This window comes from Equus przewalskii, chromosome 20, assembly GCF_037783145.1.
Source record: "Equus przewalskii isolate Varuska chromosome 20, EquPr2, whole genome shotgun sequence".
In the NCBI taxonomy this organism is placed as follows: domain Eukaryota; kingdom Metazoa; phylum Chordata; class Mammalia; order Perissodactyla; family Equidae; genus Equus; species Equus przewalskii.
This window is the reverse complement of record NC_091850.1, coordinates 2529190-2551951: the sequence shown is the minus strand read 5'-3', so window position 1 is coordinate 2551951 and position 22762 is coordinate 2529190. Positions and strand designations below refer to the sequence as shown.

The 22762-nt window shown below is 57.9% G+C and overlaps 1 protein-coding gene across 4 annotated transcripts in view; it reads left to right on the top strand.

Annotated features, from left to right (window-relative positions):
- Positions 1 to 352: 352 nt before the first annotated feature.
- Positions 353 to 22762, top strand: part of UNC13A (unc-13 homolog A) — a 61779-nt gene continuing 39369 nt past the window's right edge. For all 4 annotated transcript variants that reach the window (XM_070586543.1, XM_070586544.1, XM_070586542.1 and 1 more), the window contains exons 1-9: positions 353 to 521; positions 9647 to 9676; positions 10249 to 10348; positions 12291 to 12408; positions 14105 to 14228; positions 14837 to 14910; positions 15708 to 15762; positions 17614 to 17649; positions 20319 to 20526. In XM_070586543.1, the coding sequence (XP_070442644.1) occupies positions 500 to 521; positions 9647 to 9676; positions 10249 to 10348; positions 12291 to 12408; positions 14105 to 14228; positions 14837 to 14910; positions 15708 to 15762; positions 17614 to 17649; positions 20319 to 20526 (767 nt within the window). In that variant the 5' untranslated portion in view covers positions 353 to 499. The remainder of the gene's footprint in view (positions 522 to 9646; positions 9677 to 10248; positions 10349 to 12290; positions 12409 to 14104; positions 14229 to 14836; positions 14911 to 15707; positions 15763 to 17613; positions 17650 to 20318; positions 20527 to 22762) is intronic.

The window sequence follows — 22762 nt, the reverse complement described above, 5'->3', positions numbered from 1 at the left end:
AAAGGAACAGAGACACCCAGGGAGAGAAAGACACAGAGAAACAGAGGCAAAGAGACAGATGCAGACGTAGAGACGGAGGAACAGAGCTACTCAGGGAGAGCAGAGAGACAGCAAAGGACTGGAGAGCCGGAGGACCCACAGAGAGACTCAAGGAGAGACGAGAACACGCAGAACCGTAAGGGAACCTGCGTAGAGGCTGCTCTCCGTCCCCGCAGTCGGGGAGCTCTGGGGGCAGGGAGCCCCCGCCCGGCTCCGGCCCTTTAAAGCCCCCCCAGCCTGCGGCGCCCCCGCCCCATCAGGCGTCCCGGGCTCCGCCCACCCGCCGCGCGTCAGCGCCGCGTCAGGAGCTGTCCGCACCCCCGGTGCTGAACCAAGATGGCCGGCGGCGGAGGCCGGGCCCCGGCGTGAGCAGAGCGCGGGCTGCAGCTCCGGCCACGACCCAGCCCAGTGCCCACTGAGCCCGACCCGACAAAGCCGGCCCGCCGGCGACTCCGGAGACATGTCTCTACTTTGCGTTGGAGGTAGGAGGCGAGGTTGCGGGGCGGGGAACCCGTGTGGATCCTGACTGGGCTCGGGGTCCGTGTGTATGCGGCTGGGCTCCTGAGGGGGTGACCCGAGCACACGCGGCTGGACATTTGAGGAGGTAGACCTTGTAGACGCGTCAGGGCGCCTGAGGGGGTGATCCGTGTAGACGCAGCTGGGCTTTCAGGGGGTCCCGGTGGCCGGTGCTGGGGGTCGTGTGGACATGGCAGAACGCGGAGGCCCATGTGCACGCCAGGAGGCATTTGGGGCTCTATCTGGAAACGATCTAGACTGGGACATATGTGTAGACCGAATTATTAGGGGGTCCGTGTGGAAGCGGCTGGGCTGGGTAGTTCGAATGAATCCTACAAGGTACTTGGAAGGAGTCCTGTGCTGTGGCTGGGCTGCGGGTCCCCTCGGACGCGGACTGGGCGTAGAATTCAAGGAGGAGTGCAGGCGGAGGGGTCTCCAAACCCCGAGCGTGTCAGATTTGGGTAAGGGGGCCTGGCCATCTGCACAGCGCGAGCTCTGGGAATCCCCCAGCCCTGGGCGTGGAGATGACTGCGAAGGGGCTGAGGAGACCCTCCCTACGTCCTGAGCGGGCTGCGACTGGGGGTTTGGGGGCGAACCTCCTGTTAACTCTTTGACTTCCCCAGTGGGGACCGGGGGACCCGCCTGTGGGCCTCCCCCTCCCCTCCCCCTCCAGCGCTCCAGAACGCGATTCCGGCCTTCTCCGCGGGGAGCCGACCCCTTGGCCGTGCAGTGCCCCCCTGCACTCTCCCGGGCCATCCTCACCTCACCCACTTTGCGCTGAAGGGAGGGAGGAAGAGGTGGGGTGGAGCTATTTTGGGGCCAGAACGCCATCTGCACCGAGGCCCACGCCCAGGCCCACGCTCTGCGTTGGGGTTGGAGGAGGGAGAGAGACTCTGGAGGGGCATGACCATTCCTCCCCAACCTCTGAGGCGGGGATGGGTGAGAAGCCAGTGCACCAGGACCCGGGCGTCCCGGGCACTCCTGCCGAGAACGCGGGCGCCGGGAGGCCTTGGGCGGCAGGGGTGGTGGCGAAAAGATATTCAAGGCTTGTAATCATCTCAGCCTTGGGTTTTAAGGACTGAGGTCCGCCCCTCGCACTCCTGCTCCCTCCAAGAAGGCTGGGGTGGGGGAACAGGTGTGTCGGCCAAGGCTGAGATTTCAGGCTTCCGGACACCTTAGCCAACGGGCAGCGTACTGTGGGTGTGTGGGTGCGTATGAGTGTGTGTGTGAGAGAAAGCTGAACCCCGGCCTCAGCCTGGACCCGGGTGGGCAGGCCCAACAGCGGGGCACCGCCCCCGCCGCCCCTCCCCCTCCTTCCCCTCCCCCTCTGCCGCTCCATTCACAAACCCAGCCCCGCCCGCCGGCTCCCCGCCGCCGCGGCTTCCCCTGGGCGGATCGCGCCGGGCTGGGCCGGCGTGGACGCGGGTGTTCTTAAAGGGATAGGGGCCTCCTTTCCCTGAGCTCATTCCCCACGGGTGGGGAGAAGGGCCGGAAAAATCAAAAGTCAATTCATTCAGTCCCTGGCCTCTGGAGTTAGGGGAGGTGGAGGGGCCTCCCATGCTACCCCAACAGACTAGGCCTAAGGGGAGGGGGAGGTGAACGTCCAAGCCCCCTCTTGGCTTCTCCCTCTCCTCTACGCTGCCCAGCACCCTGGGCGGGGGCATGGAAGAGGGGGCCAGCGGGGGTGTTCCTGGCTGACAGCTCCACCCCACCCCGCCTCACTCTGCTTCACACCCTCTGAGTTGGGTTCCTCTGGAAGGTTTGCCCAGTGGTGGGGAGGGGGGGAATCTCACCCTTAACTCTGACGCATCAGGAGGCTGGGCTGGGGGGGGTGGTGTGAAGGGAGGGCAGGAAGAAGGGTGAGGCTTCCAGAAAAAGGCCTAGGGGAAGAATTGTTTTGGATGATTCTGTGGAACTTACAGGCAGGGAGTCCCCAGCAGAGTGGAGGGGTCGCTGGGAGGGGCGAAGCTGAGGGTGAGGGGGAGAGGTACAGTGCTGGGAGAGGCTGAGGGGGAAGTGCTGGGAGGGATGGGGATGATGCCCAGAGTGGAGAACTGGAGGGGACAGGGGGCAGAGCAGCAGTGGAGCTAGGCTGGGAGGGCTTTCCATGGATCTGAGCTCATCCTTGGGGTTGAAGAAATACCTGCTGCCCCAACTGGGGGCCCACCCACATTTGCCTGTCCCTGCACACATGTGGGCTGGCACGTTCATACCCAGACTCACCCTCTGTGGACAGAAATGCTTAGGATCCACCGAGGTCTATGAAGACTAGGTGCCTGTGACTGCACACACATGGACACATGTGCACTTTCCCATGCCTGTGGGAACGCACACACATACATGTATACAGGACACAGTCTGCTGCCACAGACATGGCTCCTGCCATACAAGCGTGCCTGTCTGCACGTGCACACACACAGATGTAACCACATGTGTTTGATGTGTGTTCACAATATCCGTGTCACATAAAGATCTGCTCATGCCCTAACTTGCAGGCATGTTCCCATATATGCCTGTTAGGACTCCAAATCCCAATAAATAGACATGTGTACACATAAGTGCATGCCAAGCCGTGTGTATGCACTTGGTAACACTTGCCTGGACATTCAAAGTAGCCCCTAACAGGGGCTAGTAACGGGCGAATGATGTTGCATACAGCCACATGTTATGGATATAGTTTCACATGAGTGTGTACATGTATGCAAGTAAACAAATACACATGCTGTACAACTGCAAAACACACACGCACACACACACATCCCAATATGTGTTTCTACTTAACACATCACCTGCAAGCCCACACGTACCTAAGCTCACACATGCCAGCATTTGCCACCTACAGTCACAGCCCACTCCCCAGCACACATATGCAGAGCCTCCTTGCACTCAGATGCTACTCATGAGCACATGTCCCTCCACACATGTACACACACACCCATGCACACACCCATGCACACACCCACGCACACACCCATGCACACACCCCTGCCTGCCCTGGTAAGAGGGACAAATACACATGCAAGCACACACAAATGCAAGCTCTTGCAGGCATGGCCTGCACCAAGACATAGGAGACCACCCTGTACAGGCCTTCTCTCTTCCCCCTCTCATTTCTTCATCTCTGTGGAGTCCCATTGCTCCCCCTATCCACTTGCTAGGTCTTGGCAGAGTTCTGAGGCTGCACATGCCAAGCACCACCTGGTTCCTTCATGAATTCAATCATATATTTACTCAGTAAGTATTCATTGAGCATCAACTATGTGCCAGGTTCTGTTCTTATCTCTGGGAACCCAGCCCCAATCCTGGGCTCATGCTGGTGGGGACAGAGCCAGAGAGACAGGGAAAGGCTGAGGGAGCCAGGGAGGGGGGCTTGCAGGCTCTCCTTCTCTGGGAAGCCAGCCCTGTCCTCACCCCTACTTGTCTGAGTCTCAGAAAGTGAGGGGGAGCTAAGCAGAAGGGAGATGCTTGTCCAGGTAGAGAGAACAGTATGTGCAAAATCGCGGTGGTGCGGATTCAGTTCTAGACCTTTCTATGTGCCTCACAGCATTTTGCCAGGTCACTCAATGTTTTAAAGGTCCCATAAATATTTGATACATGAATATTGCATACAACTTAGCGAATGCTTGTGAGGGTGAGTTTCTCTCACAACTAATAATAATATCAACAATAAGCCCCATTTATCTATCATTCTACAGGCAGTGTTGAGAACTTTTATGCTCATTGCTCTCTTTAATTCTCACAGCAACCCATTTTACAAATGGAAAAACTGAGGCTCAGAGAGGTTCAACAACTTTCCTAGTGCTGCAGAGCCAGAGATGTAGCAGTCTGACTCCACAACCTACTGGGAGTGGGGAGGGGGAGTGAAAGTTCAACCACCTCTCAGCCTCCAGGACCTGGGAGACACCAAAGTCCCTTCCAGGGGATGAGAATCTGTCGTAGGATCACCTTCCTTTATCCACTCAGTAAACAAACATGTCATGATCTTTCCATTCATCGTGGCTGTTCCCCTGCCCTGACTGCCCCACTCTGATACCGCCCAGTCAGTGGGCTGTACATCCAGGTCTTTGCTCTCACCATCCTCGTAGGATGCCCTCCAGGGTTGGCTATGATTCATTTCAGGGCTGCAATCTTAGCTGCTTCCATAGCATAGATCCCACTTTCCTCCCGCATACAGTGGAGTTCTTCTGTGAGGTGCCAACCGGGACATCCTGAGTCCAGCAGATCTGGATTTGAACCCCTAATTCCACCACTTCCGGGCAAGTCCCATACTCTCTTCATTCCTCGATGTGCCCATCTGTAGAATGGGCATACTAATAGCGCTCACTGCCTAGGTTTACTGGAACACTCCAGTGAGGTGAGGCACACAGAGCTGTTGGCACAATGCCTGTTCTGTGGAAAAGTTCAATAACTGTGAGCCGAAGACAGGAAAAATCAATGATGATGTTTTTATTAATGGGGACTAAAAGCTTTCTGGAAGGAGGTCCGTGGGTGTAGGACATTTCCTGAGAGCTCACAGCGTTCTCAAGTCTGAGGAGGGCTCAGTAGTACACCGGGGAAGGAGGGGCGGAGGGGGAGCGCAAAAGAGGTGCCAAGTTCATTGGAGGTACCCAGGCAGGGATGGCGAGTTCAGCACCGCGGACAGAGCAGGGAGACGGCGAGTTCAGCACCATGGACAGTGCCCTCACCTCGGGCCGCGTCTCAGGGCAGGGCGGCTGCAGGAGGACATGACGTCATTCCTTCATTGAACACTGTTTAATGAGCACTTGCTATGAGCTAGGCCTAGTTCTAAGTAGTACTTGGTAAACAACAGAGACAGAAATCCCTGTCAAGATTCTTGATGTGTTTGTTTTTTTCACCAAAGGCTTCAGTCGGGGTCTGGCTCATTCTGTCCATGGATGGTGAGAGTCCTCTCTCAGATGCAAAGCCAGCGGGGCCAATGTCCTTATCACAGACCGCATGTCCACCATCGGCATCACATATGAAACTACCAAACATCCTAGAATCTATGTCTGAATTCCCCATGCTTCCCTTCCCCGCTCCCCCTTCTAGTGTCTTCTGACACCCGGTAAGCATGTCCTGCAGGGGGCTTTCCGACTGCTTCCCTTGTTGTCTGGAATCCTCTACTGCCCCATCGCCCCCCACCCCAGGCCCGGCAGGTCATGGACCAGGTGCTCCCAGACTGGAGCCAACCTCAATTAGAATCCAGGGCCGCCAGGCCAGGGGCACACTTAAAACCCACCAAATAATAAAAATAGTCGTGATACTAGTCGTGTTAATGGTAATAAAAGTTGTAGTAATGATAGTATAATAATAGAAGATACTAATAATGAGAAGAAGAAGGGGGAGAGGGAGGAAGAGAAAGGAAGAAGAGGGGAGGAGGAGAAGGAAGTGAGACCGGCCAGCCCCACCTGGCCCCATTGCTCAGATGCAGAAACTGAGGCCCAGAGCTTGGCAGCGCCTGAGTCTCTGCTCCCGCCTCCGCCGGTTCTGCCCTTGCCAGCATCTGCATCTGCCTGTGCAACCCCATTAATCAGTCAGCGCTGACGGGGGGCGGGGGTGGGGGTGCGGGTGGGGGCTGGGGACCGCGGAGGCCGTGCAGGCGGCTGACCGGGCGTGACGCGGCGTCTCCTGCAGCCCGTCAGAGGAGCCGGCGGTGAGCGCCTCCTCCCGCCGCCACTCCCCGCTGTCGCGTCGCCCACGCCCTCCGCGCCCGCTTTATAAATAGTCTCGTTATAAATAGCCTCGTGCGTGTGACCAGGAGCTCGCCGGGAGGGGTGGCGCTTCCGCCCCGGTGACCCCGATACTGCAACCGCCGTGAGCAGGGGAAGGTGGCGGGGAGGAGATGTGATGACGAAGGCAGTGAAGGGACGATGACAAGGGTTCCACTTACTGACGAGGAAGAGGCGGGGAGACTATGTTCCTTCTCTGAGTTCTTTCCCACTGGCCCCTCTCTGACCCCCCTCCTTCCTCCAAGCCCTTCCCTCCCCTGAGCCCACCCTCCTGACTGTGCGTGGCTCCCTTCTTGAGTCCCCCTCTGCCCCCCCCCCCGCCCCTGCAGCCTCCTCCGCTCTCAGAGCCCCCTTCTCTTAGCCTCACCCCTCCTCTCCCATGCCCATACCCCACGATGAGCCCCCTACCCTTGAGACTTCCTCCCCACTCTGAGCCCCTTTCCCTGATTCCCCACTCCCCTCCGAGCCCTCCTCCCTCTGAGGCCCTGATAATGAACATGCCTTGTTGTCCTCACCCTGGGCTCCCTGAAGGGGCCTGGGGGCCTGAGCCTGGCCTCAGCTGTCAGAGCTGCTGCCCTCCAGCGATCTCCCACTGCTGGTCGGCCCCAACTGAGCCCATTACCTTCTGTCCCACAGAGGCTTGGAGAGAAGGAAAGGGGGTAGACCGAGGGAGTGGGGACCAGAGAGGCAGAGACAGAGGGAGAAGGAGAGGAGGAGAAGCAGAAAGACAATGACAGAGGAAGAGAGAAAGAACGGTAGGAGGGAGACAGGGAGAGATCCTCCCCCCAGAGGAGAGGATGGAGAACAGACCTTGGTCAACTGGCCTCCCCTCTGAGCCCTGTCCCTTGTCTGTAAAAGGGGGCACAAAGCAGGAGCTGCAGGGTGGGGCCCACTCCTCGGATCCCCCCTGGGCCTGGCACTCCCTCCCCACTCCCCGGGCTTGTCCCCTAACTGTTCTCTCTCCATTCTGCCTCTCCTCTCCACGGCATCACCCCTGCCTGGCCTCCCTACTGGAATCTATGTGTCTCTCTCCTCTGTCTCTGTGTCTTTGACTTTCATGTCTTGTTATCCACGCCCCTCTTCCTCCCTGCTTTCCTTTCTCCCCACGTTGGTCCCTCTGTGTGTGTGCCTTTCGGCTACTGTCTGTGTCTCTCCCCAGGAGGGAGGCCTGGAGCTCCTGCTGGGCACAGTCCTAAGTGCTCTGAGTCTCCCTCAGCCCCAGGGGTGAGGGGCCGGCGGGTGAGCTCCCTGTGCACTGGGTGGGGCTGAGGGTATGAGAAGAGGCCAGTGGGATGGGGGCCGAGCATCCATCAAGAGAGGGGCTTTTGCACAGGTAGTCATGTACCTGGAGTGGGAAGGTGAAGAAGATAGCACATGGTGACAGATTTTGGGTGTAGGGGAAAGAAACAGAAGGAGGGGGAGAGAGAGAAAAGGCCAGATCAAGAAAAATGGGGAGAGAGAAGAGACAGACATGGAGTAAAACAGAGATGGAAGCCCAGAGAGGGGGGTTCACTGGCCCAGGGTCACACGGCACAGTAAGCTGAACCCAGCTCCACCTGACTCCATGTTGAACGCGTGCTCACCTCCCCAGTGCCCAGCCAAGGGGTCCATCTGCGATCTACTTCCCAAATCCAAACCCAGGTGTGATGGGTGCGATGCTCAATCAACTCACATTTAAAGCCCGGGTCTTTTTTGTGGGGAGGTTAGTGTTGGCATCAGAAGGTGCTTGTTCCATCTCCCGCTCTGCAACTGTGGGGAGCTCACTCAGTGCTTCTGGGCATCAACCCCCCAAACACACACACACCCACACACCACCTGTCTGTGCTGGGAACAAACAGTGTTTACTGACAAGTGTTTAGAGTCACTCCACTCCCCTGCCCATGATGGGAATTCTCTTCATCAGCTCCATTCAGGCAATTTGCAAGACAGGAAGTCTCGAGTGATGGAGACAGGGATACCTAATGAGATGGGAGGCCACAGCATTTGCCCAGAAAAAGGCTAAACTTGACTCTCAAAAGAGAAGAAAGAACAGAAATACAATTCTGTTCCTCGGAATTTATCCTTAAATTTACTGGCACACACTGTGTGAGACGTACTGAGAAACAAATGTTCTACGGAGGGTTCAGGATGCTTCCATTTGTGTAGGAAATAAAACCGTGCACCGTGCACAGGCCTGCCAAGGCGCGCTCTGCAGGGTCCGGGGGAGCGGGCCGTGGGGGGTGGGGGAGACTGGGCTCCGGGGTGGAAAGAGCCTCTTCTCATGCATGGTATCATCTTTTGGCTGCTTTGGGTTTTGTAAAATGTGCGTTTATTGCCTTTGCAAATGTAAATATTCTTTTGAAAAGGAAAGAGGGAAAGAAATTCAGAGAGCAGGAGAGAGAGTTGTGTGGGGAGCAGGTTTTGGGAGGCGGAGAGAGAATGGTGGAGACAGACGTTGCGGGCAGCTGCCGGGTGCCAGGGGCGTTGACAGTGAAGGTTGAATGTCCTGTGGGAAGAGCCGGAGGGGAATTTCTTTGACTCACTTGGGACTGTGGGGTCCTGTCAAATCTGAAGAGCCTGGACCGCACGGGGCCCTGGCATATGTTCCAGTTGCCCTTCTCACAGGCGCCCGGGCTGGACAAGCTCTAACCACCCCTGGCCGGTTCTGGGATGTCTCTAGGTGTGTTGTGGAGCCAGCTCTGTGGGTTGTTCTGTTCCACGTCACCCAGTCTCCTTTAAATATTGGACCCCAACTCTGGGAGCATTTATTAGGACAGAATGAGCTGGACAGTTCGAGAATTCTCACTGGCTTGACAAGGGAGAAGGACAGTTCTCTTCTCTGCTTTCCTCTCCTCCTCCCCAACTCCCCTCCTCCCTCTGTGCAATCCCAGAGGCCTTCCTGTGAGAGGCCTCTCCTGCCACCTGCCCAGCTCCTTCTTTTGAATCTCGGTCAGCTTCGAGTAAAGGCACAGCTGGGGGTGGGTGGGGGAGCCTGGAGGGGTGTATGGTGGAGAAGGGGGAGGGGCAGGGACTGCTCCCAGGGTCCAAATTCCCTCCTGCCTCTACGTCTGCCTGCGCTCTGATGCTCCTCTCTCTCCCTCTCACCCCTGCCTCCTTCCTCCTTCCTCTCCTTGTCTCTGTGTCTCTGTGTCTGATTTTCTTGTCTTTCTCTTGCTTTTTTTCCCGTTTGGTCTCTATCTATCTCTTTTGCTCTCTGTCTTTGCCTCTCTTCTCTCTGCCTCTTTCTTTCTGTGTCTCTCTCCTCTCTGTCTCTCCCATTATGTCTCTTTTTCGGTGCATCTCTCTGTGTCTCTGTCTTTCTCCTCCCTGCCTCTCTCCCCCCGCCCCCTGTCTCCCTTCCCTGTCCCTGTCTCTCTCCACAGTCAAAAAAGCCAAGTTTGATGGTGCCCAAGGTAAGTGGTCTCTATTCCTGCCCTGTCCTGTGCTGTCTGTCTGTCCATCTCTTGGAGAGACGGGGGAGGGGGCCTGAGCCAGAGAAGTGGCTCTACACCTGCTGACATCGCAGAGCGTGTCAGACTCGGCCTGGGGTCCAGCGGAGGTGGGCTCACCCTGAGCCAGTGGCCCTTCCTGGGACCCTGAGGGACAAGGTGGAGACCCTTAGATGAGGCTGTAGGTGGGAAAGCTGAGGCTCAGGGAGATGAAGAGAGGTTCTTATACCCAATTTTGTTCCCCTGTCTGGGGCCTCGCTCTTCCCAGTTGAAAACTAAGGCCACTGGACATGGTCATTTTTAAGCAGCAGGATCAGGCACCCCAAGTTCCAGACCCCTGGCGCCCAGGCCCCTCCCTTGTGCTCTGGGGCGGGGGTGGGGTGTGCGCTGGGGGCTGGCCTGGGGGAGGCACAGACGCAGCACCGTATGTTGGGCCTGGGGCGGTCCCTGGGGGATCCTAGTGGGTTGTCCAGAGCTCGGGAAGGTGCACGGGGGTCCCTGAGCTCCTGTGCTGACCTCTGCTCTCACCACCGCAGAGAAATTCAACACGTATGTGACGCTGAAGGTGCAGAATGTCAAGAGCACGACCATCGCCGTGCGGGGCAGCCAGCCCAGCTGGGAGCAAGACTTCATGTTGTGAGTCTGCAGTGACCGCCGGCACAGCCCCACCCCTGCTGGTCCACAGAGCACAGCCCAACACCCAGTGTCGTCTGGGACTCCCCTCCCTCCTCCCTTGGCCCCATGTCCAGCCATTAGCTTTGCCTCCAAAGCACTTCTCGAGTCCAGCCACTTCCCTTTATCTCAAGGCCACCAGCCAAGCCCCTGCTGCCCGCCAGCCTCCGCCCTGGCCTCCTGCTCCCACCTGCCTCCCACAATCTGTCCTCCTTCAGGCAGCCAGGGGGATATTTTTAAAACTGCAAATCACGTCCTGTCACTCTCCAAACTTGCCCATGGCTCATGGCTTGTCAGCCCCAGAACAAAACCCACACTCCTCCCGCAGCCACCCCTCCCCAGGCCCAGCCTGTGACTTCCCGCCAGCATCTCCCTCCATCTCCCCAGTTCACCTGCCCCAGCCACACCCTGTCTGCACCAGTCCTCCCACAGGTCCAGCTGATTCCTGCCCCAGGGCCTTTGTACTTGTTCCTCTCTCTCCCTCCTTACCCCTCCCAGCTGACTTTTTTTCTACTTTTTTTTTTTTGAGGAAGATTAGCCCTGAGCTAACATCTGCCACCAATCCTCCTCTTTTTGCTGAGGAAGATTGTCCAGCTGGCTTGTTTTTGTCCTTCGGGTCTCAGCTGTGTCACCTCCTCAGGAGAGCTCTCCCTGACCAGCCCCTGCAAACTGCAATTGAAGAGTAATTTCAGACCTTGCCACCAACTGTTATTTTAGTCACTTGTGTGATTTTTTGACACATTTCTGGCTCCTGCCCCCCAGACTGTGAGCTTCAGGAGGGTAGGGCCCAGTTGGTCTCTGTCCCCACTGTGACCTCCATGCCAAGCACGCGGCCTGGCACACAGTCGGTGCTCAATAAATATTTGCCTAATTACTCAATGAATTCATGACCTGGACCCTCCCTTCAACCTGGAGCCACCCCGGGCCTCATGCTCTGTCCCACCTGCTCTGCTGACGGTCACCAGCACGCGCCACACCCTCTTCTGAGGCCAAGATTAAACTGATTTTGCCCGTAGCCCCAGCAGGAGGGAGCTATCGTAACCCTCATCTTACAGATGAGGACGCAGCCAGAGAGGCACAGCCACTGCTCACTGCCACACAGCCTGCATCTGGCAGAGCTGGGGTTTGGACCCAGCCAGCCCTCAGCCCCTATGCAGAGCGTGGCTGGGCACTGCCAGTGGTGGAGGCCATGAGAGGGCCCAGAGTTGGGGTCCTGGAGCAGAGGGGCATCGGGGCAAGGATGGAAGGTGCGGCCCTCTGACTCCAGGGGAGACGTGAAGGGGGAGGCGTCGGGTGGTCCCCAATTCCCTGAGAGCCAGTTCCTGAATGACCAGGTCGCAGTCAACAGATATATTCAGGGAGAACAGTCCTTAAGGTAAATCTTTGGTAAATTGGTGAATTCAGTGAATTGGACATTCACCGAGGTTTTCCCCCAAATCTGCATATTTCTGGGTGGGGCCGCAGGGACAGTGCTTAGAGGTGAGATCGTTCCCATGCTCAGGGGTGTCCCCACGTGATTGGAGAGGGGTGACATGCAAGTGCCCTTGTCCTGCCATCACAGGGGGCCATGGCAGCTGCGGGCGCCGCCTTGCTCAGCCAGCATTCTCGGGTCTGAGGGCTCGAGGAAGGGCCAGGAGAGTCGGGGTGCGGGAGATGTGTGATATCTGTCTCCCTTCTTCCCTCCCAGCTTGGAATCCTGCCTCTGCTGTGATGCCTAAGCATGTAACTTAGTCCTCTGGCCTCAGTTTCCCCTTTGTGAAACAAGAGCCTCTGTATTTCCAGTCTGGGACTCAGCCAGCCCTGGGTTTGATTCCCGTTGGCCGTGTGTCCTCATGTGAGTGAACCGATTTCCTGAGTCTTCCTTCCCTCACTGCTGCCCCTTCGTGCCCGTCCCCTCTCTCCACAGCGAGATCAACCGCCTAGATTTGGGACTGACGGTGGAAGTGTGGAACAAGGGTCTCATCTGGGACACGATGGTGGGCACCGTGTGGATCCCCTTACGGACCATCCGCCAGTCCAATGAAGTGAGTGGTGGACTGCAGACTGGGGAGGAGTGCCTTGGAGGGGCCCGGAGGCCAGTGCCCTAAACAAGATAGACACTTATCTCCATCCCCTGACAATGTTTGGGTAGATATCTGGGGCTGTGGTGGCGGCTCCAGAGTCACCAGAGTCTACACACCTTCCATCTTGTTGCTTTGCCTTTCTCTCCTTGTGGCATTCACCTCATGGCCCAGGATGGTTGCTGGGGATCACCACTACATCTGCATTCCCATCAGGGGAGGGAAAGGTGGCAAGGGAGGGGTTTCACCCTCCCAGTTAAGGGCCCAACCTGGAAGCTGCTCATGGTACGTCATTCACATCCCATTGGCCAGAACTTAGTCATGTGGCCCCAGCTAGCTGCAAGGGAATCTGGGAAATGTAGTCTTAAGCTGCACAGCCCTGGGCCCAGCTAAAAATGTATTCCTATGAAAGAGAAGGGAAGGGAGGTTGTGGGCAGTTAGCACTGTGTGTGGGCAGAAGGCTGCCCCGCCCCGAGGGTCCCAGATAGTAACCTCGACCTCCTCCCTGGCCTCCTGTCCCTCAGTCCCACCCGCTCCGTGCTGATTCCAGCAGGGTCTGACTACCCCAGGGCCCTTTCCTGCCCTCCCTGCCCATCTCCCTTGGGAGGCCTTCTTGATGGCACCTGCCCACATTGCCAGCCTTATCCCCACCCGCACCCACCCTCAACCTCCATCCCTTACAGGCCCCAAAGATGACCTCTGACCCTTCGCATGTGCTGTCCTCTGGGCTACAGGTGTCCCTTTCATCACCCTCTAAGCCAGGTTCCCCTGCCCTCCCCTCCTTCCTCCAGGAAGCCCTTCCTCACCTCCCACTGGCTTCCTCAGCCCCTCTCCCTCCCTCTGGCCATGCCCTGACCCCTCGGGGCTGGGGGTGTCTGTGTCAGGCTCTGTCTCAGGGTCTTGGAGGTCCTGACATTGCCCAGCAGGGACCAGGCAGAGAGGATTTATCCTTGAATGAATGAATGAATGAATGGAGAGGGAGGAAATGGGGGCAATAGTCCAGGCAAGTGAATCCAAAAGGAGGCCTTGAGGATGACCCAGAAGTTCCTTAGTGGCTCCTCCAAGTGGGAGGGAGGCTGAGTCACCCGGGGCAGCAGTGACCCATGCAGGGGACCCTGGACTACTACCCTCACCCCTGCCGGCCTCTCTCTGGGGCCGCAGAAAGCAGATGCTGCAGAACATCATTCTCATCTGAGAGATGAAGAAACTGAGGTTCAGAGTGAGCCCCATCTGCTCAAGGGCTCATATCCCTGAATCAAGGGGGACTGGTCCATTCACTTGGGGGGTTTCCTCCCTGGGTAGTGAGAGCATCAGGGTTTTAGCTGAAGCTAGGGCCACTTAACAGCTCATCAGGGATGAGAGTGGCTGTGTAAGGCTGTGACCGCCCCTGCCTGATCCCGCGGGACCCTTTCTCTGGGTCCCTGCCTCTGAGTTCCCTGGACCCACCACGTCGCCCTGGACTGGGGCCTTCCCTCTGAGTCTCAGTTTCCTCATCTGTAAAGTGGGGACGTGACCCTTGCTCTTGGGGTGGGGGTGAGATGGGGTGAGGGAGGCACTCGTGTGAGAGTAGGGGGCCTGCTGGCTGGCATGCAGCCGATCCCTGGTCCAGCTCGCCTCACCTAGGACCTGCCCCTGTCACCCCACCCCACACTCACCCCAGGAGGGCCCTGGAGAGTGGCTGACGCTGGACTCTCAGGTCATCATGGCGGACAGTGAGATCTGCGGCACCAAGGACCCCACCTTCCACCGCATCCTCCTTGACACCCGCTTCGAGCTCCCCTTAGGTAAGGGGGGGCGCAGGACGCCCTCCAAGTCCCAGGAGAGTGGCTAGGCTTGAGTGGGTCCAGATGACGCTCCCTGCCCAGGATGAGGTGTCCTCTCCCCAGAGGAGTTTCCAGGAGGCAGCTAGTCAGCAGACACGCGCCTGCCATATGCAGAGCACACCCGGCTCCTGCGGTGCCAACGGGCAGCAGATGCCGCTCGGCAGGCAGGGCTCAGGTCTGAGCTGTCCTGGCTGGTCCTCGGTGAGGTCTTAGGCTGCGGGGGTGAGCTGGGGACAGGAGGAGAGACAGAGAGACAGAGACAGGCAGAGAAGCCGAGAGAGCCCTGTAGAGACAACAGAGGCGGAGACACAGGAGGCCTCCCTTCCTTCCCGGAAGCAGCTCGCTTCTCTCCACGTCAGCCTTCTGAGAACTCATGGCTCCCCGGCCTTGGGACGCCAGGATGCATGCACTTGCCCGTCCTCTGCCGTCCCCAAGGTGGCTCTGGAGTGGGGGCAGTTGGGGCGCCCCTGGTCCTGCCCTGTCCCCCACCACGGCGCCCAGCCTGTGGGCCTGCGGGATGCACTGGGTGGAGGCAGAGGGCAGGCTCCCAGCCGGGGCTGTGCTTCCAGACATTCCTGAGGAGGAGGCGCGCTATTGGGCCAAGAAGCTGGAGCAGCTGAACGCCCTGCGGGACCAGGACGAGGTGGGCGTGGGGGACTTTGCTCCTGTGTCTGTCTCTCCGTGTCTCCCCGTGTCCTCTGCTCTGCTTTTCTCTCTGCCTGTGTTCCCTTCTGTCTGTGTCTCTAACTCTTTGTAACCTGACTACATCAGCAACCCATGTGGTCCAGTCTCAAACCACGATGTCACCAAGGAACAGACAGTCCATCAACGATGTAATGATTTCAGTCGACTCAAGTCCTGCGTTTGCCAAAATCCCCTCCAGGGGAGGCAGGGCCTGGGCAGGTCTCACTCCCCTCCACTCCTCAAGTCACACCTTCAGACCTTTGGGAGAGCTCTCCTCCCCCAGCAGCTCGAGCCCCTCACCTCTGCTTTTGGCTGCCTCCCCCTTCTTCTCGGGTTGGACTGACACAGTGCAAAGGCCCCGTGTGGCCCAGCAGGCTGTCTGCAGGGGGCCGGGAGGAAACAGCAGGCTAGCCGAGGCGGCTCTGGGGGCAGCACCCACACGATGATGACTGCTGGCCGACCTCACCTGCCATCGTCTTCTCCCTTCAGCCCCCTGCCCTCAGCTCCCTCTCTCCTCTCCGCTTCTTTCCCTCATCTGTGCCTCTTTTTCCTTTTTCTGTCTCTGCTTCTCACTGTTTGCATGTCTGTGTCTCCCTCTGTCTTCCTCTTTCTCTGGAGACGCCTGCATCCTTGTCTTCCAGAGGGAGGGGATTGGGGAGGAGGAGGGACTCAGGAGTGGGCAGAGCAGAGGACCGTGCTGGTCCCCTGGCGTCTGGCCTCCCCTGAGAGGAGCCTCCCTCCCTCCCTCCTCCTCAGTATTCGTTCCAAGATGAACAAGACAAGCCTCTCCCCGTGCCCAGCAACCAGTGCTGTAAGTACCGCTCAATCCTGCCCTGGGCATCGGCTGACCTGCTCCCTTCCCCGACACCATGCCTGTCCTGTCCCACGGGTCACTGCCCTCCAGGCACATGGGGCCCACGAGTGCACAGCATCTGCTCACGGTGTAGTGGAAAGAAGAAGAGATGGGGGACTTGGGGTTGAGTCCTGCCGTGCCGTGTGGCCCCAGGCATGCGGGGGCCCTCTCGGATGCTTAGAGCCCCACTCTTTGGAATGGGGCGGCTGACAGCCCCTGCTCTCAGGGGCCCGGGCCGTCTGGAGGCTGGGAAAACACTTCACAGAGTCCTCAGCTCCTGTAAGAGGGCCTGCAGGAGACACACTTTCCTGGGGCCGACACAGACCACCAAGCAGCCCAGAGGCCGATGGCGCGGATGACACTGGCAGGCAGTGCCACCGGCTCCCGGGCCACAGGCGCCCGCGCGATGGACAAAGGCTGTTCAGTCCACCCGCTTTCGTAGATGAAGAAACTGAGGCCCAAGAGGAGAAGCGGCTTGCCCAAGGCCACACCCTGGGCAGGAGGCAGAGCCAGGATTTGCACGCAGGTCTGAGGGACTCCGAGCTGGTTTCTCTCCCCACTGCACCACCTCTAGTAATGGCGATGGTGACCATGTTCCTCCGCCTGCCACCCCCCCACCCAGCCTGCAGTTTCCCAGAGCACTTCTCCTTGGCCCTGTGGATGCCCAGACGCACCCAGGCCAGGTCTTCACAGGCCGGGGAGGCGTCTCTCTTAAAAGCGCCCTCGAGTCCCCCAGAGTGGGGAGGACGTGGCAGGTCACACAGCTCAGGGCCGGACCCCCGCTCAGGACATGTCGCCCCACCCCAGCCCTTCAGCTCTTTCTCCTCTCCCAGCTGCTGCCCCCTCCTCCTTTCCTCCTCTCGCAGCCTCCCCTGTGCCCGCTGCCCTCCTGCCACATGCCCAGGACGGTGATGATGGAGCCTGGGTGCGGGCTGGGGGCCGCAGTCGGGGACTCAGTTCCTGCACCAACTTGCGATGTGACACTGAGGCAGCCCCCGGCTGCCCCGCCAGGCAAGGGGCCGTCGCTCCCCAGCAGGAGTCACGAGCCCTCCACAGGGAATGGGGCCGTTGCAGGGCTGCAGTGGGTCAGGGCCAGGCAGGTGGGGCAGGAGTGGAAGGCGGAGGACCCTGGTCGGTGGGCTCAGGGTGGGCTGCTCCGATTCAGGAGTGGAGACCTGCCAGCCAGCATTTACCCCGAGTCCTCTGGGGAGATTTCTTCATCCCCCTTTCAAGGAAGAGGCAGCCAAGGGTCAGAGGCGTCGGGCTTCTAGTCCACGGTGTTTTTCCAAGATGCCAGTGCTGGGAATGAGAGGCGAAGATGTGGTTCTCTGATGCTCAGAGGCTGTGTGACTTTAGGCTGCTCACTCCACCTCTCTGAGCCCTGTTTCCTCACCTGTAAAATGAACAGAATGATAAAACCCCACCCAACAGGGGTTTCAAAATTTAGAATTTCCGGTTCAGTGTTTCTTTCCTTATCCATGGGTGGGGGAGGGAAGGCGTGGGTAATGCTGACCCCACACTTCAGAACTGGAAAACCCTGCACCTAAATGTCCCATTGTTACTTCCTGGCTGGGCCTGTGGCCTCATGCAAAACAACAGGGCCATTTTGCCTTCCTCCCAAGGTGGCGAAGGCAGACATGACAAATGTCAGCAGTACAGTGACGCCCCGAGAACATGCTCTGGGCACGAGGGGATTGGGGTCGTGGGGTGGGAGGAGGAGCTGGGGAGAATGAGGGGGATGGGGAAGCCCCCTAGGGTCCCCCCCCACTGCCTGCTCTCTTTTATTGTCTCTGCCCCTTCTCTTTTTAGGCAACTGGAATTATTTTGGCTGGGGTGAGCAGCAGAGTAAGTACCCACCGATGTTCTGGGAGGCCACGGGGAAGTGGGTGCCGTGGTGACCCTGAGGCCCTGCCCCGCCGTGCAGGGGAGCAGGGAGCCTGCGGCTGGCACATGCTGCCCAGAGGACTGGCAGGACCCCTGTCGTGCCTTCCTGCCCCCAACCACTCACATCCGTCCTGGGGGTTCCGCTCTGTCTGGTGGGGGGTGGGTACCGCCACTGGGGGGGGTCAGCTGGGAGGAGTGGGCACTGAGACAGCCCAGCCTCCTCCGCCGGGCTGGTGACCCGCCCCCCCATGTGTAACCTCATCAGCTCTCCTAGGGCTCCGTCCTCTTTTGTCTTCCCACCTTCCTCCTCCCCCTGGAAACGGGCCCCAGTGTCACTCAGAGGTGATAGGGCGAGGGTCTCAGAGCAGCTGGGGAGGGACCCCAGGCAGACGTCATTCCTGAGACCTCAGGCCCCCTCACACATGCCCCTTCCTCCAATCTGCCCCCAGGGGACGGGGACAAGCCGGCCCCCATGTTGGATGCCCCTTTTTCTCTCTAAGGAATAGCTCCCTTTCCCGGACGTCCTGCCCCTTCTGGAGAAATCCAGTCCTCTGGTCTGAGCAGGAATCAGCCCCTCCCCTCCCCTCCTCCACCAGCTGGGGCTCCTCCTGCCCACCCGCTCGATGGACCAGCTCCCGCTGCCCTCCCTCCAGGACCGGGGAAACTGCTGACAAATACATGCATTGACCCCAAACCGTTTGTCAAAAACAAGTCAGACAGAAACCGCTTGGGCCCGAATAGGTGTTCGGCAGACAAGAAGACTCGCTGACACCCAGTTTGCCACAAACAAACAATACGGTCAGAAACAAAGAGACTTTTGGTTAAAACCAATTTGGCAAAAGCTGATAATTGGGTCAAGAAGAGCAAAGACGAGTGGGTCCAAAGCAGACCATTCTGTCAACATGACAATGGCTGAGAACGACTTCGCCGGGAGCAGCAGTTTGGTCAAAAATTATCTGATAACAAGTAGAGTCTGGAAAAAAGCAAAAAGAATCCAATAGAAAGCAGTTTGTCCCCAAAACAGACAATGTGTCAGAAAATCATGAATTTGGTGAAGGCACACACAGCCCCGTGCGATTTGGTTGGCGACATCGTAGCCCAGTTGAGGGCAGTTTGGTAGAAAGAAGGCCGATTTGGCTAAAGACGATAAAAAGACCGCCGCGTGGAAAACGAGTCGGTCAGAGACGCAGTTTGGTGACATTGACCAATAGTCGCGAGTTTTGTGGGGGACGGCCCAGGTGTCAGAGCCGGCGCTTCAGGCCTTCACAGCACCGCAGTGTCAGCCGTTGCCACAAATCTGAGTCGTGGAAATTAGCATCTGCCCGTGACGTCAGCGTCTTGGCGCCCAGGGTGTCAGACTGCCGTCGTGCGGGGCAGGGGCCGGCAAAGCTTGTGGTCACAGTGGCCCAAGTCAAACGAGGAGGCGGCGGGAAGCCAGGGCGCCTGGCGGGGCCGGCGCTGCAGGTTGGAGTGAGTCGAACATTGTCCTGAAGGCAAGATGACTGAAGAAATGCATCAAATAGCTTTCTACGTGAAGTGTGAAATTAATTTTTAACAGTTTACCACATTAGAAAACTTTGGACTTATTTTTTGAATAGATAGAAACAGACTCTATTAGCTGAAAAAGGAGAAGGTTAAAACAGTAGAGCAAAAAGAATATGCAAACACCAGAGAAATGAGCAAACATACTTTAAAGGCATAAAAAGGTATAAGCCACCCCCTTGAGGTTTAAAATCACAGCAAGTTCAGCCCGCGGCCGGGCACACCAGGGGCCGGGCACACCAGGGGCCGCCCAACCAGCAGTTAATTTTGTTTAGTTTTGTTTGCAGCCCAAGTGTTGCTTTCTAGATAAAGGGCGTCTCTCCCGTCCCACCACATTAGCATCCTTCAACGCTGTTCTCTTTTTATTAAGAAGGGAAACCTGTTTTCTATTTACTAAGGAAACCAAACCAAGCTAAAACATCTTCTAATTCTTAGTAAACGTTTGGAATTCGGCAAGCCGACTCCATTCCATTTAGCAATAGATTCTGGGTGTGTGGTGGCCTCGTCAGCCTTAGAATCTAATCCTTTGTGAGGGAGATGGCCCCTTGTCACAGCCCCTTCTTCATTCCTGCACTTTGAGTTCAGTTCCGGGATCTCCATCCTTGGACGTAAGAAATCTCTGAGGGCCAAAGGGTGTTTATACTCCAACTTGTCCTCCTGATCTCCCTCCAGCTTCCCCCAGAGTGTTTGCCTGACTTCTGTTATGGGAAGTTCACTGCCTGATGGAAAAACTCATTTTGTTTTCAGAGAGCCTGAAATTTAGCAAAGTCTGTTGTCACAGTTGAGCTGAAGGACACCCTCCAATTTGTCCCTGTCCACCTCACATTGTAGGACCTACCCTGGACTCCAGACTCTAGATCTAATATGATCCACATGAGGCAAAGCCGGATTATCACCTCCCCTATTCTAAAGCCTACACCTCTCTTAACATGACCCAAGATCCTTCATTCATTCTGGTAAAGATTCCTCTTCTTGGGTTAGCAGCCAGTGAAGACCCCCTAAGTCTGAGAGACTGCATTGGCCTTCATTGTGTTCTCTCTCTCTCTCTTCCCTCCTCATTGTCTCCCCTCACCTCCTCTCTCTTCCAGATGATGACCCTGACAGTGCTGTGGATGATCGGGACAGTGACTACCGCAGCGAGACAAGCAACAGCATCCCGCCACCCTATTACACGACATCCCAGCCCAATGCCTCGGTCCACCAGTATTCTGTCCGCCCACCGCCCCTGGGGTCCCGGGAATCCTACAGTGACTCCATGCACAGTTACGAGGAGTTCTCTGAGCCGCGGGCCCTCAGGTAGCCACCACAGGGCGAGGGATGCGCGTGTGTGCGTGTGCGCGCGTGTGTGTGCCCGTGTTCTGCTCTGGCTCCTGGAGTGAGAGAGAGGGAGTGGAGGGAAGTGGGGCTCGGAAGGCAGCGTCTACGCTTCTTGTAGAAACAGGGCCCTGTCTTTACCCAAATCTTGCATGAGGACGCCATGAGCTTGACACAAGGGAGTCCGCTTTGGCTGAAGAAAGAGGGGAGTCTGGAGGCCCCTGAGAGGTTCCCCTGAAGTACGGGGGCGCCTTGCATTCCCTTTAAGAGCCACTGGTCCCTGTGTCCTCTCCAATGGGGGCGGGGGGGGTGGAGATTAGTGTCAGTGGGGGCTGGGGTGTGGGAAGAAAGACAGCCAGCGAGGCTGGCCGGCGGTCCCAGGGCGGTCCTGTGCAGCCCTCCTGGTGGCCCTGCCCCTGATTCCTGACCACAGGCATGGGCTCCGTGACTGGGGAGCTGCCCCGCTCGGTCCAGCCACTGTCACCGCTCCTCTGAAAGTGGGCTGTCCCTAGACCTGCCCGGGAGGGGGGCCCCTGGCTGGCGTGAGCCACGGCCCTGCCCCGTGCAGCGTGCTGGTCCCTGAGCCCGTGAGGCTGAAACTTGCACCTGCCACCCATCCTCACTGCCTGGACCTCCCCAGTCCTGGTTTCTAAACAGAACAGTGACAAACACGGCACTAAACCGGGTGGGGATTTGTAAAGCGCTTTGAGTGGGGCCTGGAGAGGCCACGTAGTGCCTGTTAGGCCAACAGCACAGGTAACAGGACTCGAGCTAACTGGGTGTCCGGCGCTGGTCCAGCCCCTTCCCTTCATCATCTCACTTCATCCTCTGGGTGGGAAGGTTAGTGGACCCATTTGACAGATGGGGAATCAAAGCACAGAGAGGGCAAGTCACTTGCCTGCTGTCACCCACCTGGTAAATCATTGTAAAGACTGGTGTTTATGGTGAAGCAACTGGGTACCGACGAGTGGCTTGGTGATTTTTGTCATCGGTCTTCTTCCAAAATGTTTGTTCCCCAAAGAATACATTTCCTCCATTAAGCGGTGGGGAGGGGCAGGAAGGCTTCCGGGAGGCATGTGCCGGGGGGTGGCCCTTGAAGGATTAGTGTGGCAGCTGGCGGAGCAGGGGGGGTTCAGGCAGAGGAAACAGCTCAGCTAAAGCCTGGAGGGGGGCGCCGACCGCGCAGGAGGGCCCTGGCGGCTGCCTTGAGGGCACGGTGACCAGGGGCAGCGTCTGAGCTGGACCCCAAATGTCAGAGCCAGCGTGGGAGGAGTCTCATGACCGCCAGGTCCACCCCGTGCAGCCCTGGGCAATTCACGTGGCACCTGAGGACACGGGGGGGCGTCGTCCTGGGTTCCCCTCGCTCCCGAGGCCCCGCAATGTGCTAGGGTGGACGTCAGGGTATTTGCCCGCGGACAGAGCTTGGAGTCCTTTACAGCCGAATAGCACCTGCTGCCGCCCCACCGCTGCTGCTCTCTGTGAGGGCCAGGGCCAGCCCTACAAGCGATCAGCCATGTGCAAACTAGCAAACAGGACTAGAGGGAGGAGCCCCCACTGTGATTCCTGTGGCATCGCTGGGGCCAGCCAGGGAAGAGAGTCTCAGTCCCTGAGAGTGGAGGAAGTATGTAAGACAAGGAATGCTGTTTGTTGACTGACTAAATGATTAGAAAGGAGATGAGTGGTGGCCCATGGGTCATGCTGCCTGCCCTCCTTCCTCGAGGGGATTTGGCAAACGCAGAACTTGGGTGGAATGAAATCATTATGTCGTTGGTGGACCATATGCTCCTTGGTGCCATCATGGCTTCGAGACTGGACCACACGGGTCTCTGACTGGGTCGGATCGCAAAGCATTAGAGATACAGAGGGAAAACAGCGGGCAGAAAGAGAAACTGAGCCATCTTTCTTCCCGGTCATGTCGGGTGTGATCCAGGGCACATATAAGGAGCAGATAACGGGGAGGGAGAGGGCTTGACCTGGCCGGACAGTGGAGGAGAGCCCTTCAAAGAAGTGACGTTTCAATGGGCACTGAAGGATTTTGCTGGATGAAGCAGACGAGGAAGGGTGTTCCTGGCCAAGGGCACTGCAAGTGCAAAGGCCCAGAGGCGGTGGGTAGGTGGGCACAGGTGTAGGTGTTGGAGGAACAGCAAGGAGGCCGAGGTGGCTGGAGCAGGGGGACAGGAGTCGGGGGTGGGGTTGGAGGGTTTGGGCCACACTGGGG